This window comes from Phoca vitulina, unplaced genomic scaffold, assembly GCF_004348235.1.
Source record: "Phoca vitulina isolate PV1807 unplaced genomic scaffold, GSC_HSeal_1.0 scaffold61, whole genome shotgun sequence".
Classification (NCBI taxonomy): domain Eukaryota; kingdom Metazoa; phylum Chordata; class Mammalia; order Carnivora; family Phocidae; genus Phoca; species Phoca vitulina.
The window spans coordinates 7235806-7253892 of NW_022589764.1; the positions used below are offsets into that span (position 1 = coordinate 7235806).

The 18087-nt window shown below is 41.5% G+C and overlaps 1 protein-coding gene across 15 annotated transcripts in view; it reads left to right on the forward strand.

The window, feature by feature from the left end:
• TJP1 (tight junction protein 1) overlaps positions 1-16572 on the forward strand; it is a 239816-nt gene extending 223244 nt beyond the window's left edge. For 3 of the 15 annotated variants that reach the window (XM_032391269.1, XM_032391266.1, XM_032391268.1), the window contains exons 24-29: positions 3808-3858; positions 4960-5135; positions 7527-8004; positions 9634-9851; positions 11879-12022; positions 14511-16242. In XM_032391269.1, the coding sequence (XP_032247160.1) occupies positions 3808-3858; positions 4960-5135; positions 7527-8004; positions 9634-9851; positions 11879-12022; positions 14511-14605 (1162 nt within the window). In that variant the 3' untranslated portion in view covers positions 14606-16242. Of the gene's footprint in view, positions 1-3807; positions 3859-4959; positions 5136-7526; positions 8005-9633; positions 9852-11878; positions 12023-14510 lie in introns of all 15 variants that reach the window. The other 12 variants (XM_032391257.1, XM_032391259.1, XM_032391256.1 and 9 more) reach the window with 12 other exon arrangements.
• The last annotated feature ends 1515 nt before the right edge of the window (positions 16573-18087 follow it).

The window sequence follows — 18087 nt, forward strand, 5'->3', positions numbered from 1 at the left end:
CGTGAAATTCAGTATATTTGGAAGGAATGCAGTTAAGTCCATAATACATGATTTTTGTCACCTGCAGTCATTCAGCAGTGTGCATGGTTTCTAGCTCTAGGACGTGTGTGTGTGTTTTGTTCTTAAACTCTGATACCGGATAACACAAAACTTTTGTCTTATGAAAGATACTAAAATCAAAGTGTTTTCAGGTAAGGGAGTAAACTGTGAAGACCCTGAGTTTTAGGTGAATCATAAGTCTTCCCTCTGCACAACACACTTAATGCTGGTTCTTTTCCTTCTTTTCTGTTTTTGCTTTTTAAATATGAAAACAGCATAGCAGGGGGCAACATTATTTGAAGGAGGACAATAGAGTTTTGTGGGGGGTTTTTTGTTTTTTGTTTTTTTCAAGGTGAGAAAGAGCTTATCTTTTTTTATTGTTGGAGCTTGAGGGGACTTTAAGGATTTCTGGTCCAGTTTTATTCATGAGGAAACCGAGGTCCAGTGAGGTGGCATGACAGGGGTAGAGCTTAAGACCTGGCACCCAAGTTTCTTGACTCCTAGTTGTCTTTTCCCCATTCTGTGCTTCTCCCTTTTGTTGACTTACCTGTTGGGGATCTTGTTGATTTGTCTTTCTTTCTTGGGGTTTTTGTTGGTATACAGACCCACTGAGAGTGGGATATATAAACTCACATAGGCACAGGTGGGTTCATACTTCAGCAAAACAAACCCACAAGAATGAGAAACAGATGTGGATTTATTACAAGGAATTCGTTTACACCATTGTGGGACCTTGCCATAAGTTGTACGTTCACAGGACAGGAAGAGAAGAGGCAGAGCTGTTTGGGAATCTCTGAGTTCAGGGAAGGCCTAAGTTCTCTTTACAAGGGTCCATCCAGATCTCCATTTTGATTACGTGAACTCAACTGATTAGAGGCATGACATCTGTAAATCCCTGTCACAGCAGCACCTACAGTAGTGTTTGAGCAGAAGATGGGGACTATAGTTCGGCCTACCCAAGCTGACACATCAAAAAGCCATCACAAATCATTCTTGTATCGAAGTTCCAAAGCACCCAGGTATTTAGTGAATTAGATGCTTGGGATTACCTGGATTTAACTATTATTTGTTATTTACTATTGAGTGGAAATTTTTTTAGAGTATTCTTTAAAACCTCTAATACTGGGCGCCTGGGTGGCTCAGTTGGTTAAGCAACTGCCTTCGGCTCAGGTCATGATCCTGGAGTCCCGGGATCGAGTCCCGCATCGGGCTCCCTGCTCAGCAGGGAGTCTGCTTCTCCCTCTCCCGCTCCCCCCTCTTGTGCTCTCTCTCTCTCTCAAATAAATAAATAAAATCTTAAAAAAAAATAAAAATAAAACCTCTAATATTAAAAACCTAATTTTAATTACCACTCTAAGACATCATTTGAGGTGAAGTTTTCAAACCTTTTTTCCACTGTCATCCATTTAAATCTTTGTCTAGAGAAGAAAGCCGTTTGTGAGGACTACAAATGCAAACCAGAGTGCTGCAGTGGGCGTTGTTAAATGCAAACAGTGTCCAGTGTTGTGAACCTCCCCTAACGCAGCACTAGAGAGGTGCCCGGTACATCTGGAGAGAGTGTCCAGACTCAGACAGTGAGCCGTAGTGAGCTCATTTAACACATTCATTCTTCTTTTTTTTTTTTTTTTAAGATTTTGAGACAGCACGAGTATGGGGGAGGGGCAGAGGCAGAGGGTGAAGCCGACTCCCCGCTGAGCAAGGAGCCCAACAGAGCAGTGCATCATCCCAAGGACCCTGAGATGATGACCCGAGCTGAAGGCAGACGCTCAACCGACTGAGCCACCCAGGCGCCCCACATTCTTGTTAGAAGCAGGTCCAAGGGTGTAGTGAAAAGAGAGAGATTTTATTTTATTAATTTATCTTATTTTTTTTATTTTATTTATGTACTTGGTAAACAGAATACAGCCTTAAAAGAATACGTTTAGGTCTAAAAAGTAAAGTCTTTTCAGAGAATCAGCTGACAAAGCATTTTTGGTTTTGCGTTAATTGGGTTTTTCTACAGAGAAGATTTAGTGACATATTTGTGATGTATAATTTTCCGACAGGGTCTAGAACGCTGCCTGGTGTTTGGTGGGTGGGGACTCAGCGGCGCAGGGCACAGTGTACTTGGTGCGTCAGCTGCCCCCCTTTCCATTAATGCAGCTCTGGGAGGAACGAGTCTTAGCTGGTCCGAGGTTCCTCAAGCATATATTGCCTTTGACAGAAATAGATAACATCTGTCTTTGTGAATACGCCTAGGACTCTTGAGTGTTTGGTTTCACTGTTTCCTGTTGGGAGTGTTATGGGAGTCGCAGAGTGTGACTTGAGATGGACACCAGTATACGTTCCCTTCTTTTGTGGCATAAAGTGAAAACTCTTCATAGTTGTGCAGCATTTCCCCATGTGGATATCTGGTGGGTAGAGCATTGGGAAGGGGAATAAGGAATAAGATGGGATGACAGAGAGGAGGTGTTTCTGTGTCTCCCCCTTCTAGTGCTGTTGTACTCTTGTGCCCAATTAAGACAACTTTAACAACTGGAAAATAATTTAAAATATACGACCCTCTTTGTCCTGTATTTCAAAACCATTTACTGTTTTTTTGTCACCAGTAGACTGCCTGCAGGCCTTTATTTTCTAAAGTAAAATATAGAAATAGCACAGTTGTCTTCTTCCGGATAGTATGTGCTTACGTTCCATTTAAAAACACGCCTCAGAAATGATGGGAGTTAGAGAGGGGAGAAGTCTGCTAGCATAAGACAGACATCCCAGAAAGCAAGTGGATATCACCTGTCTTACAGTTCTGGAGAGCCCAGTCGGAACTGGGGAGGTTTGGAAATAGTGGCTTAGCTGTTCGTCTTCACAGCCTGTGAGGAGTTTCCAGGATTCCACCACAGGGCTGGAAGAGCAGTCTCCCTCTGGGTCTGTGTACCTGTCCCCGCCCAGAGACTCTGAACTTCTTCAGGGATTTTGCTGGCACTAGAATCTCTCCCTCTCAAGAGTCCACTTACTGTGAGACTTCCAGGTCTCAAAACAAGTGTTAGCAGTTTTCAACTTTTTAAGAACTAAGTAAGATTGATATTAGGTGATTTCTGTGTGCGTGTGTGTGACACACTTCAGTGAGAGAAGCTGTGAGATTCAAGCATGGCAGCTTTACAAATAGGCTCCACCCATCCCAGGACTTAGCTCTAGGACTGGTGATGGATAAGGTCTTGCTAGGAAGGAGCACAGATTCATCAGTCATGTTTCAAAGGCAGTCCTGTTTCCACTCGCCCGCTCCTCATTACCCTGCTGGGGACCCCCAGAGCCGGTGGGTTGGAGTGCTTCTTCCTGTTTTCGCTTAGAGGATTTCTTTTGCCCGGCCCTCTTCTTTTAATAGAGCATCTCAGTCTTATTCAGAGCCTGCTGATTATTCCTGGTATCCCTCCTTTATTTAGTTCATTTCTTTACTCACCACTGGCAAGTGAAGCCAGAGGGCAGAGGTGGAAGAGGAAGAAAGCTCAAGCACCTTGCTACTCACTAGCTGCACAGTTAAAATATGTGGAGGGCGGGCAGGCGGGCAGGCAGGACCTAACTACGTTACTATATTTTAATCGACGGGTGATTTTCCTAGCTTAAATGAAAGTTAGTGATAGATTTTTTTTATAAATCAAAATCTCCTGAAATGGTGGATGTGTATTTTTTTGGTTGCTATTTTAAAATGACATTTGAATTCCATTTGCTGCAAATGTACTTAGTTAGATTGACCATTTCCTTTCGTTTTTCTATTGCGCTTGCTTTGCCGTCACCTAGATTTCTTGGCTCTTACGCTAGCTATGACTACTTGAAAAGGAGCGTCAAGTGGTAAGACTGGCATTAATGTGAGGCTGTTACATAAGGTGTCCCTCACTGCGTCACTGGCATTATGTGCACTTTCAGATTGTAAAGTCTTCAAATGCTCTGCGTAAGAGCCTGAAAGCAACGTAACAGCGTCATTTTAAAGCTAATCACAAGACTAGACTTCGTCAGTGAAATTTTCTGTGAAAGTACGTTCCAAATGTCTGTTTTGTTTGTGCACATAAAGCCAGTGCAGCTTTGGCTCTCTGCAAAGGTTTAGATGGCAGTGTTGTAATTATGGGTCTATTTTAAAGATTTCTTTTGTTTGAATTTTATGTGTTACATATTAACAATTGGCGATCTGAAAAAACAAGCATACCTGGCACAATTTGACTTAAATGAGTCTTGTAAAATCAAGCAACGTCTGCTACTCCAGCAGTTGTTAAACAAAAAAATGGATCCAGTAAATTAAGGGCAATTGCCAAGTGAGAGATGTCCAGAGTTTTTAGTGTCGCTGGAACACAACCACACCAATTTCATTTACATATTATGGCTGCTTTGGGGCAGAGTTTGAATAGTTGTGCAAAAGCCTGTATGGCCCCAGAAGCCAACAACATTTATTGTCCAGCCCTTTACAATAAAAAAATTTGCCAATCTCTGGGCTATAAAACCATTTTTTGTGGTGCTTTGAGCGTGACAGAAGTCAAGGCTTTTTTGTACCTTAGATACCAAATCAGAAATGAATCTAAGGAAGATTTGGGCCAGTAAATATTTTTCAAAATATTTGGAAGACTTTCTCAAACCTCTCAACCATTTACTGGTTTTTTTTTAAGCGAAACAATTAATATTACAAGTATACCCAAAATTTCATCTGCCTTTTGGTTGCCATCTTCTGGATGTTTTACTAATATTCTTCGAGTATCTGTGCTGTCTTACATTTCTTGTGCTGATAAATGGTCGAATTTGTTTGTATATTTGGGTAGAGTTAACCATTTATACTCCTAAGAATAAATTGTGAAATTTCTATTTTTTTGTTTTTTAAACTCAGGGATACTTAGAGGAATGAGAACTTGTTTTGTAAATGTAAATCCATTTTCATATGTTGGCCTTGTCTTCGTTTTTTCACAGGGGAAAGTCTCCTGAAGCTGATGGCATGGATAGATCATTTGGTGAGAAGCGCTATGAGCCGGTCCAGGCCACTCCCCCTCCTCCCCCATTGCCCTCCCAGTACGCCCAGCCTGCTCAGCCCAGTACCAGCTCCTCTCTCGCCCTCCACACGCATGCCAAGGGGGCACATGGTGAAGGTAGGAAGTTTGAAAATTGTCATTACTGCTGTAATAGAGTAATACTTACAAAATTGAATTCTTGCAGTTTGTAAGCAAGAGGGTTTTTCATTAAAATATATATACTTGAAACCTTTAGCCTGGGAACAACGAAAACTAAGGGTTTTCGTAAGTAAAGTACATCTCCTGTTTTTATGACTATGACCATTGTATCAGATAAGCCTTTTAGCTAAATAGATTTTAATCTCCTTTACTATAAGCACAGCTCAATTTCTGGAAATTAGCCAGTATGTCTAAATCTAAATATTTGGTGGTTTGTAAAAATCAGTTATGTTCCTTCTTCACACGTGGATATAGGAGAGCTGTAAAGTTCCATAGAACATGTGTCCCTCAGCACCTTGCAGTTAGGTACTGTGGCAAAATCCCAGCAAGGGGACCAGCAGCTCCCGTTGATTCATCTTAACAGCTGTACCCCTGTGGTTTTGCCCGCACTCTCTCCTTCACAGGTCTCTGCGCAATAACTCTTACCCCGTACCCTCTTACCCACGCCGTCTGTCTCCCTGGGCCACTGGTGCGGCTCCTGTCCCTCATTCCTGCTTGCTTCATCTTTCCCTTTCCCTCTGCCCTCAGATGTGTACAGCTCACTAGTCCGTTGTTCAGAGCACCTTGCTTTGTTCCTGCTGCCCCCTCAAACTGTCTGTGTCTCTTTGCCTTCCCCCAGAAGGGGGATTGCTGCCTTCACCTCCAAATGCCCCTTGTCTTATTTGGCCCTTTCAAAAAAAGGGTTGTCTGTTTTACCCTAAGAATATACCACAATTTATCCATTCTCCTGTTGCCTTTTTGCTACTACAGACGTTTCTCAGCTATTTTTGTAGGAATCAAATTCTGGGCCAAGTCTTCAACCAGATGAGCTGTAGAGTCGTCGTGGTACATTGACATTACCCCATGTTAGGATTTTCTTTCCACACTCTCACGTCTGCTGATAAAGTTTTAATTCTTTCCAATTCTTAAACGCCTTTTATTTCTTTTTCTTGCCTTTTTATGCTGGCAAGGACCTCAAATAAAATGTTGAGTAGAAATGATGAGAGCAGACATCTTTGCTTCCCCATCTTAGGGAGAAAGGATTTAATATTTCACCTTTACCATGTTAGCTATTTTTTTTTTTTTTTGTGGCTTCTCATAGCTACCCTTTATTATGTTTTGAATATTCCCTTCTATTCCTTTCTAGTTTGCTGAAAGCATCTGGTCACATGCATTAAGATGATCATAACCTTTTTCTTCTTTGTTCTGTTAATGCAGTAAAATATGTTGCTGGGTTCATAAGGAATTTGGGTTTATTATTATTATTATTTTTTTTTTTTTAAAGATTTTATTCATTTATTTAATTGACAGAGAGAGACAGTGAGAGAGGGAACACAAGCAGGGTGAGGGGCAGAGAGAGAAGCAGGCCTCCTGCAGAGCAGGGAGCCCGATGCGGGGCTTGATCCCAGGACCCTGAGATCATGACCTGAGCCGAAGGCAGACGCTTAATCAACTGAGCCACCCAGGCACCCCTATTATTATTATTTTTTAATAATGTCCTTGTCTGGTTTTGCTGTCATTGTGCTAGTTTCATAAAAGAGTGCCGAGGACATGTTTCCTCTTTTCTCTTTTTTTCTGAAAGACTTTGTGTAGCATTGATGTTATTTTTCTCCTGAATGAGTTGCTTGAGTTCAGTCGACACTACTTTATACTGCCACCAGCCATACCTGAGAATTCCTCTTCTACATCTTTGCCAACTCTTGGTGTTACCAAACTGAAGTGTTGCCAATCTAATGGGTGTGAGATGGTATTTGGGGTTTGTTTTGGGTTTGCATTTTCCTAGTAGTGAGGTTGAGTGTCTTGTACGGTAACCGAGCATTCTGGCCTTCACTTCCGTTGTTGCCTCTGCAGGGCTTTGCCCATTTTCTCTTTGGTAGACTCTTCTTGTGGGTGTATAGGAGTTCTTTAAAGGTTTTAGATCCTAATTCCATATAATTATACAGGTTGTAAATAGCTTCTCCCATTCTGTGGCTTTCCTTTTGACTTTAGATGAGTTTTATAGTGATTTTTTTTTTTTTTAACATAGCTGTATTGTCATTCTGTTTCTAATTTGTTATGAATGTTGGAGAGGGGATACTCAGACACCAGTCTCTGGAGGCTTGGACTCTTAGAAGCATGACCCTGACTCCAAGGCAGCAGGATACGCTAAAGCACCACATGTGTCCATCCCCCTCCTGGTCCCTCAGTGTCACAGACAGCCACCAGGGCTCTAACCCTGACCTGGGCCGTGACTCCAGCACCGGGACAAGTTAAGATGGGAGAGACACCAGAGGGGCTGTTAAAGTTTTTTGTGGAAGTTTTAAAAATGTTTATTTGTGTTTATTTTTTCAGGTAGTTCGGTGTCGCTGGATTTTCAGAATTCTTTAGTGTCCAAACCAGACCCACCTCCATCTCAGAATAAGCCAGCAACTTTCAGACCACCAAACCGAGAAGACACTGTTCAATCTACTTTCTATCCCCAGAAAAGTTTCCCAGATAAAGCTCCAGTTAATGGAGCTGAACAGACTCAGAAAACAGTCACTCCAGCATATAATCGATTCACACCAAAACCATACACAAGTTCTGCCCGGCCATTTGAGCGCAAGTTCGAAAGTCCTAAATTCAACCACAATCTGCTGCCAAGTGAAACGGCACAGAAACCTGACTTGTCTTCAAAAGCCCCAGCTTCTCCCCAAACCCTTGCGAAAGCACACGGTGCAGCACAGCCTCCTGAGTTTGACAGTGGGGTTGAAACGTTCTCCCTCCATGCAGATAAACCTAAATATCAAATGAACAATATCAGCACAGTGCCTAAAGCTATTCCTGTGAGGTAAGAGTTTTGCCTTTTTCTTGGTCTTGTGGTTTGTCTAATGTGAGTGTGGCGTAGTTTCTGTGAGTAGGGACTTAAAATGAACATTTTAACTTCAACTTGAAACCTAACAGTGTTGTCCAAAATGTTGTTGCGATGAATGCTGTTACATGAAAGGTCCTACAAGAGGTACAAGATAATGTTAATAAAGTAATAAAGTTAACGACCACGTATGGTCTGTAGGCAGTGTCATTATCCGCATTTTACTAAGAACTGCGGCTGAGTGACATTGTGGTTTGCGCAGAGTCACACAGCTAGGGTGAGGGGGGCCTACATTCAGCAGCCCCTGGTCGTCTGACCTCAGAGCCCGTACTCTTAACCAACTATAGCTTTCCATAACCTCTAACCTTGGGCTGGTGAGGTATGCTTGGAGAATATCTCAAAAACATAAGCATCTGTGTTCTTGTCCGCTCTTTGTTCAATAGTAATGTTAGAAATAAAAATGTAACAACCTCAAAATGGTTGTTAAAAAATCAGCTCTTTTTATAGTTTTAATGAGTAAGATGTCTGAGCACACGAGAGAAAGCAAGCCTACCTGGATCCATATTCCATATACTCCTTTCCCTCTTGTCCTTACGTGGTGACTGACCAGACCCATTCTGGCCACACGTAAGCTCACCTCGGCCTCAGCCTCCCAAATCCACTTATATTGTCAAGCCACCACCTGCTGAAACCGAAGCACCAGCAGGCAGAACCCAGGGCCAGGAGGACCACGTGCGGTCTGCTTCCCAAGAGCAAGAATGCTCATGGAAGTGTGCTGCCCTCCCCTCTTTGTGAACCTGTCCAGTAGTGGGGGATGGGAAGCCTGTTCTTCCTCACACACATCAGCATTGTCCCTGGTGCTCTGGTCGTGCGGGAATGAAGCTGCAGCCTCCCTTCATACCCTTAACTGTGTCATTCCATCTTCCTGCTCACCTTTAGGTTGTGACTCAAAATTTTACTTCAAGAAATCTTGATAGCCTACATTTTTGAAGCAGTCATTGAAACCACATCCCCTCGGCCTTGGGTATTCTTTGTGTACTAAGTGAATATACTGTTTTTTTTTCATGGGTGCTTGAGGTGTACCCACACCAAAATACTACTTCATGGCACTGTGGAAGCCTTTGACAGCAAGGACTGATACTCAGGGAGTACTGCTCAAAATCCTAGGGAGGTGGAGAACCTAATTAGTAACTTACCGGGTCTCATGTGCCATCAGTTGTAACATGCACCGTTGTCTTCGTATCACTAAGAAGAAAAAGTGCTGCCAGTTAAACCATGACTGCCAATTTTAAAACATGAATTTCATGGTGGTTAAAATGTGTTTCTTAAAACCAGTGAACTGTAGCAGTTGGGTGAGCAAGGTGATCAGACTTTGTGCGTTCTGGTTGCAAAAATTAGTAATGAAGGGAAATTGATTAGTTGTCTTCAAAAGTGAAATTGATTTCTCCAGGAAGAATATGACTTATTATGCCTGTGAGTAAAATGTGTCACTGAAAACTTACCTTCTTGATTATATGGAGAAATAAAATGAAACCACCTGTTGGAATCATAGTGGAAACTCCTTTGTATTGTTGGGGGTTTATTCATTAGTTGTTTCTGAACTCTCAGCCCTTCAGCTGTGGAAGAAGATGAAGATGAGGATGGTCATACTGTGGTGGCCACAGCCCGAGGCGTGTTTAACAGCAATGGCGGGGTGTTAAGTTCCATAGAAACCGGCGTTAGTATAATTATCCCACAAGGAGCCATTCCTGAGGGAATTGAACAGGAAATCTATTTCAAGGTCTGCCGAGACAACAGCATCCTCCCACCTTTAGATAAGGAGAAAGGTAAGTGTGTTTATTTTTCTGTGTAATTTTAATAACCAGAGTTGCCCTCTGTGCTCTTCAAAGCTTGTAGTGCTCAGTTGAGAGGATAATCTGGACCCCTTTTCTACTTTGCCAACCCCAGCATGTTCCTCCCATCAGGGAAGGCCCCTCAAATGAGCACTGTGGAGGGGGGTGCCCCTGGAATGGCGTCATGGGTATGTAGGGGGTGGGTGATAGAGGTGAGCACACTAGACTTCCCACACAGTGGGCTTTACTTTCAATGTGAAAGTGACAGTGATGACAGGTGACCAGGCCTTTGGGCATTCCTCCACCTGTCTGCTGGGTGGTCTTAGCTGACCTCACCAAATCTGTCTTTGAACCATTCACCCCTTGCATCTCTGGAGATGGGTCTAGGTAACACCCACTCAGAAAGGCTTTGCTCCATGCCTGTCACCTGATTGTAGAATAGAAGCGTCTTAGGGCAGGTGCTCATCACCCGTCCCTGGCACTGCTAAGGGCTCAACAGAGTAAATAACATCCCTATCAGGTATTACCATGTGTGTTTCTGAACTTCTTAAGGAATCTAGGAAGGCTGTTATTTTTCATAATCTTTTTTAAGATTTTATTTATTTGACAGCACACACAAGCCGGGGTTGGGGGGGAGCGACAGGGAGAGGGAGAAGCAGACTCCCTGCTGAGTAGGGAGCCCGATGCGGGGCTTGATCCCAGGACCCCGGGATCATGACCTGAGCCAAAGGCAGACGCTTAACGACTGAGCCACCCAGGTGCCCTATAAGTAACTTTATAAAACGTACATTTGGTGAATATATCTTACAAAAACCCCATGATCTAATGCAGTTGCCACCAGCTACCTGTGGCTGGCTACGTTTGTGTTTGTTTGTTTGTTTTTGTTTTTATTTTTACATCCTTGGTTAAAAATTTCATTGAAAACAAAGGATACAAAATAAAATAGTATTTCACCAAAATTTAAAAAGAAGTGATAGACGTAAGCAGTTTTGAAATGCAGTCCTACTGGGCTAACACTATCCTTTGTTGTGACAGTAAGGAAATTACAGATTATTTTAAAAATCATAAAAATGACTATAACATTACTAAGATGGGGCAAAGTATCTATTAAATGCATATTCTCTACTTTGTCATAAAATTGATCCCCAGATTAATTTTTCTGCAAGAAGTTTTCATGTAATGTTTTTTTTTCCAGTTTTTCACTTTTTTTTTTTAAGATTTTATTTAAATTCAAGTTAGTTAACATATAGTGTGGTATTAGTTTCAGGAGTAGAATTTAGTGACTCATCACTTAACATATAACACCCAGTGCTCATTGCAACCCAAGTGCCCCCCTTAACGCCCATCACCCATCTAGCCTACCTCCCCTCCGTCTCAACCCTGTTTGTTCTATAATTGGAATCTCTTACTGTTTGCCTCCCTCTCTGTTTTTATCTTATTTTATTTTTCCTTCCTTTCCCCTATGTTCATCTGTTTTGTTTCTTAAATTACCTGTGGCTATTTTGAGTTGAAATGTGTCGAAGTGTAAAAATACACACTGAGTGCAGAGATTTACTGTCTTGATTACATGTTGAAATAATAATGTTTTGGATATACTGGGTTACATAAATGTTAAAGTTTATTCACCTGTTTTTTATTTCAAAGTGGCTACTAGAAAATTCTAAACTACACCTGTGTCTTCTATTTTTCTTGGTCACTGCGGCTGTAGAGAATTAACTGCGTTTGGTTTTTTTTTTTTTTTTTTTATTTGACAGAGAGATAGCACAAGTAGGCAGAGAGGCAGGCAGAGGGAGAGGGAGAAGCAGACTCTCCACCAAGCAGGGAGCCCGACGCAGGGCTCGACCCCAGGACCTCGGGTCCACGACCGAGCCGAAGGCAGCCGCTTAACCGACTGAGCCACCCAGGCGCCCCAACTGCATTTGGTTTTAAAGCACATCATTAGAAGGGGGCATGAGGAGAACTGTGGTCTAGAAGGAAGGTGGCCATCTAACCTCTCACCCCTACCCCCTCCCTGACTGTAGGTGAGACACTGCTGAGCCCCTTAGTGATGTGTGGGCCCCATGGCCTCAAGTTCCTGAAGCCCGTGGAGCTGCGCTTACCACACTGTGCGTCCATGACTCCTGACGGTTGGTCTTTTGCTCTAAAATCATCCGACTCCTCGTCGGGTATGCTGTCTTCACTCTGTCCTTTGGGGGCTTTGGGTACTGTCATTGATTAATCCCTGGGCTGTTGGAGCTACCCATGCTGTTTGTGAGCACATCTCTACCTCTGTTCCTGTGGCCTTGTGTAGGCGTCACCACTGTTTTAAAATTTCCTTGTGGTGCATGCATAAATGAATGTGGAAAGGTACAGAAGTTTCTGCCTTTTAAACATGGATGATTTGACCAAAGGTTGACTGTTCTTGATGTTCAAGAAAATTATTTGTTCTGTCAAAATTATTAAGATGCAGTGGGAGAACTATTACTGCCCTGCATATACAGGCATTTTCATCTTCTTATTAAAATCATTTGATTCCTTTATACAATAATTTCTATTTTTCGTTACCATTCTTTAATTTCTCAACCTACAAAGTATATACACCAGAAACTTGAAAGACAAAAAGTACCTTCCACTGTGATCAATACTTGGCCATGGTTTCTCAGTGTAAAATTCTAAATATCTTCTATTATACACACTACTTTTAAATGGCTTTTTGCTCTTAAGATCATAGCTTCAAAGCTTCCATTGCATTTTCACATTTCTCACTTCCTTGGGTGACTACATCAGTTACCAGTTGAAACATTCTGTATTTTTGGTATAGATCACGTTAATTGAACCTCATATAGAAAAATGAGAATTTAAAGTTTTGTTTCTGAATTTTTAATAAACCAGGTGAGCATTATACAGTTTTAATATGAAATAGAGCTTTAGGGTATAAAGATTACAGGAACATATTCTATTACTACCCAAGATTAAAAATTATATATAAATATGTATTTCCTAATATCTACAAGTATACCATTTTCTGGAGAAAACTAATAAATTAATTGTAACACACTAGATAGTGGAGCTATTTCCTCAGGGACTCCACTAGTGGAGAAGCATTTTATTAGCGTAGTTTGAATTAATATTAATGAAGCTGCATTTTAAACATATATTCTGAAAGTCAGGTTGTAGCATGAGCTCTGATTGTTTTCTAAACCAAATTAGGATGAGAAACTTTAAAATAACTGTTGTAGTTCCTTGTTTTATAGTGATTTTTTCCCCAGATATTATATGAAGCATAAATGATTTCTCTATTTGTCATTCCATATTTTATGCCACAGAACATGAGTTATTTTGTTAGATTGAAACAACTTTTTCCTTTGTTAAGTTTGAGTACATTCACCTAGAGCAGAAATGTACTTCTGTATAATCCTGTAAGGCTTTAGAATGCTTTGTTACTATAAATTTCTGTTCAGAAAGTCAAAGGTAGATTTTGATGACAACTGACTTAATCCTAACAAAAGTTAGTATATTGGAAAGAAACTTGAGCCTAAAGTTAAGATTTTTAATTTACTTCTAAAGAGTTGTCGTAGCTCTACTTCATTGCCTAAACAAGCTGTTATCTGCAGTACAGCATAAGTCCATATATATTTGTGAAGTGATTTAGCTTCTGTTTAATCACTCTGTTTTAAAACTGCTGAGCCCATCGTAACTCAGAGACCATTTAGATGATGTACAGCTCACCATAGGCAGGGTCTCTCAACCTTAGCACTGTTGACATTATGGCCAGATGATAATGCTTTGTTGTAGGAACTGTCCTGTGCGTTGTGGGATGTTTAGCAGCATCCCTGGCCTCTACTCACTAGATATGAGTTGTGAGAGGCAAAAACATCCCCAGACATTGTCCCACGGGGGTACAGAAGGAAGGCAAAAGTCAGCAGCTTTGAACATCACTTATCTTGGATGCCATAGAGACAGTCGTCCCAGCCTTCTTCCCACTTGGTGTCCACTGCCTGGGGCTTCTTAGCTCTAGCTGCAGATCTCAAATCACCAAGAGCTTGTTAAATTCAGATACCCAAGCCCCGATTCAGTCGGTGAGTTTTCAGAACTACATGAGTGAGCAGTCGGTGAGTTTTCAGAACTACATGAGTGATTTTATTGTACAGCTAAGATCAGGTCTGAGAAGCTCTTGGTCCAGACTTAAACTGATTTTTTTTTTTTTTTTGTAAAGGGGTAGGAAGAGTCTTTAGGAACCAGATTCTGCAGAACTTTCAGGCATTCATATGTTGGTGTGTAATTGAGTATGAGAAATATGTTCTCCTGCTCCGTTCAAATGGGTGACCGTATCATTTTTGTCCCAACACTCAAAAGTGCTGTTAATAATTATGTGGACCCGGGCACTGGAGCTACCTCAGGCATATATGGTTGCCCTAGCTTCTATTCATTGCTTGAAAAGGCATGAACTTGAAAACACAATAAAAGAGAAATCTGAAACAGCTTTGAATCCTTAGATTCCAGTGGGTCCTCATTGAAATACAGCACCTAGAGTTTTGATACAAGTGCATATGCTGAAGAAATAGGAGAGAGTTGTATCTGAGTGTATGTCCTCATGTTACCCCATGATTGCAAAGCATCACAGCTAGGGGTTTCACCAACTGCAAATGACAGGCACTTCTTTTTCTCTCCTAGGTGATCCTAAAACCTGGCAAAACAAGTGTCTTCCTGGAGATCCAAATTACCTTGTGGGAGCAAACTGTGTTTCTGTCCTGATTGACCACTTTTAATTCTTAAAATATAGGAACTTGATTAAATAATGTGAAACTGGGTTAAACTTACTAAATCTAAATGGAAGCACTCTATCAAGTATTACACTTTTCTTAGAATTGATACTGCAGTTTGTTAGTATTAAGCATTTTGTTTGAACAGATGAAGATTAGTGAGCATGTCCCTGCACCGTGGTCCAAAAACATGCTGCAGACTGCGTGTTTTGTGATGGAAAAACTAGCAGCATTGGCTGGAGGGTCAGAGATGGTTTGCTTTGTAATGATTTTTGTACTTTTTTATGGTCACTGCTTACTTCACATATTGATTTCCGTTAAAATACCAGCCAGTAAGTGGGGTGCATTTGAGTTCTATTCTTTCCAAAGTACACTGTTTGAAACTTTATTATGGCCCTGGCCTGGCATACACATTTTATTTTATTATGCATGAGGTAATATGCACACATTTAAAAAATGTACCTGGACCATATAAACCAGTGTAGTGGATTTAACAGAAATGTACAGCAAGGGGAATTTATAGCTTTTTTGGGGGTGGGGGGGTAGGGAGTCAAGTGAAGACAATTACTTACTGTATATGAAAACACCTTTTTTTAGGGAAGGACACCAAAGCATGTGAGACTGGTTCTGTGGCCTCTTTGGATCTATAAATTGACCATATCACCACAGACATACTAACCAGCAGGAATGCCTTACCCTCATGTTTTTAATTCTTAGATCATTCTCTCCGTGTATTACTAAGTTTTTATGGCTTTTGTGCGCATCTAGATGCCGTATCATGAAAAAGATTGAGTAAATTGTGGATTTGGTGGTTTCAGAAATGTATAATCACCCAGAAGAAAATAATGGTGTGATTTGGGGATTTTTTTTTTCCCCCTCCAAGGGGCAGTGGTGGTTTTCTGTTCTTTTGGCTATGCATTTGAAAATTTTGACGTTTTAAGGATGCTTGTACATAATGCGTGCATACCACTTCTGTTCTTGGTTTGTAAATTAACTTTTATAAACTTTACCTTTTTTATACATAAACAAAACCGAGTTTCTTAAGGCTACCTTTGTATTTCTCTCCTGTACCTCTTGAGCCTTGAACTTTGACCTCTGCAGCAATAAAGCAGCATTTCTATGACACATACAAGGTCATTTTTTTTAAGAAAAAGAATGCACAGAGTTGTTACATTTTTAAGTGCTGCATTTAAAAGATACAGTTACTCAGAATTCTCTAGTTTGATTAAATTCTTGCAAAGTACCCTGACTGTAATTTGTGATACCATGCTGTGCCCGAAAGTGTATTTTTTTACTAATAGACAATTTATTATGGCACATCAGCACGATTTCTGTTTAGATAATATACCACTACATTCTGTTAATCAATCATTAGGTGTGACTGAATTTCTTTTGCAGTTATTAAAAAATCTCAAATTTCTAAATCTGCAGAATAAAACTTTTTAAAATAAAGTGCTGGTTTGGTCTGTTTGCCCACTATTTGCAGTTTTGTGCAGCTTTATAATCCTGTTTAAAAGCCCGCACACTGGCGCTCCTCACCTAGTCACCTGCCGCCTCGGGCCAGTGGGGCGGCTGCAGCGTGATCGCTGAGCAGCGCTGGTCACGGAAACCTTCAGAGACCGGGCAAGAGGGGGAGGCCGGCTGTAGAATTCTCGGTGGTGGTCCCACAGCGTCTGTAAATACACATACATTTAGGTGTGCATTTGTGTTCCTTAGGACCAATTTGTATATAGTTTTGTATCCTGTTTTTTTTCCAAAAACAACATGGGCATTTTCTTGTGTTACTACATTTGGGGGTAGAAAATGATTTTTAATGGCTATACATATTCCGTCGTGATTGCCATATTTAACCACCACCATAGTGACATTTAGGTTGTTGCTAGAAAGCGAGCATCTATGTAGATTTAGTCTATTTGCTTCATCTATTTTGTCATGGTTAAAATGTGTGTACAGTAAAAGTATCCATCTTATATATATAGTGTATAGTTCTCCAGATTTTGACATATAGTTTTATAACCATTACTATTACTACATCAAACAGTTTCATCGTCCCCCAAAAGTCCATTGTACCCCTCCCCCATTCCTCCAGCCCTGAGCAGACAGTGATCTCTTTTCTATCCCTGTAGTTTCTTCTTCTTGAGGATCCCCTGTGAGTGGGATCCCGCAGGACGCAGCCTTGAGTGTGCCGCCTTTCACTCAGCAGAAAGCATTCGAGATTCATTTACAAGGTTGCAAGTATTAGTTCTTTCTTATTGCGGAGCAGTGTCCCACCTGCCCCACCGTGCGTGCACGCCTCGGTCTCTTTATTCAGCCCCAGGTGCACTTGGGGCTGGTTTCCAGGTTTGGAGATGATGAATAAAATACCTACAAATGCTACAAACATTTGCATATAGGTTCTTGTGTTAACATAAATTCTTTCAGTTGATTGAAGCCCCTAAGAGTGGGATCACTGGCTCATATTGAAGTATAGGTTGAACTTTCTAAGAAACTGCCACCCCGCCTGCTGGGGTGCCACCCTGTGTGCATCCCGCAGCCGTGTCGGAGCGGCTGGCAGCCCCAGGCCCTCACCGGCAGTCGCCGTTCTCATAGTTCTATTTCAGCTGTTCTAATGAGCTGTCTCCTTGTGGGTTTGATTTGCGTCTCCCTGATGACTCATGAGGTTGAGCATCATTTCATTTATCTGCCATGCATTCGTTGGTGAGGCATCTGTTCAGATCTTTTCTCATTTTTTTTTTAAGATTTTATTTATTTGACAGACACACAGCGATAGAGGGAACACAAGCAGGGGCAGTGGGAGAGGGAGAAGCGGGCTCCCCGCGGAGCCGGGAGCCCGATGCGGGGCTCGATCCCAGGACCCTGGGACCATGACCCGAGCCGAAGGCAGACGCTTAACAACTGAGCCACCCAGGTGCCCCTGGATCTTTTCTCATTTTTGTAAATTGTGTCGTTTCCATACTGTTTTGAGAGTTCATATAACCTGCATGCAGATTCATTATCACATGTGTGATTTGCAAATATATTTTCTCAGTCTGTTTTCTTAATAGTGTCTTCTGAAGAGTCTAAGTTACTAATTTTGACAAAGTCCATCGTTTCTTTTATAGATCATGCTTTTAGTGTCATATCTGAGAAACCTTTGCCTAAATCAAAGCACAAAGATTTTTCTGTTTCAAAAGTGTTTCAGTTTTAGGTTTATATTTATGTCTGTGATCCATTTTGAGTTAATTTTATACATAGTGTGAGATACATGTTTTGTTCCATTTAGTCTGTCCTCTTATTTTTATTTCACTGGTAGTTCGCACACTGCTACCTTGGCTGTCCAGGTGCACTAGTCTGTGGTGCTTTGAATGTGTCCTTGTTGTGACACAGACCCACATACACGGGGCCTCCACAAGACTCCAGGTGCCTGTCTGTATTAGTTCGTGGAGGGGACGTAATCTGCAAGTCTGTTGTTTGTACCTCCGTAACTGGCCTTTACTGTCCTGCGTGAA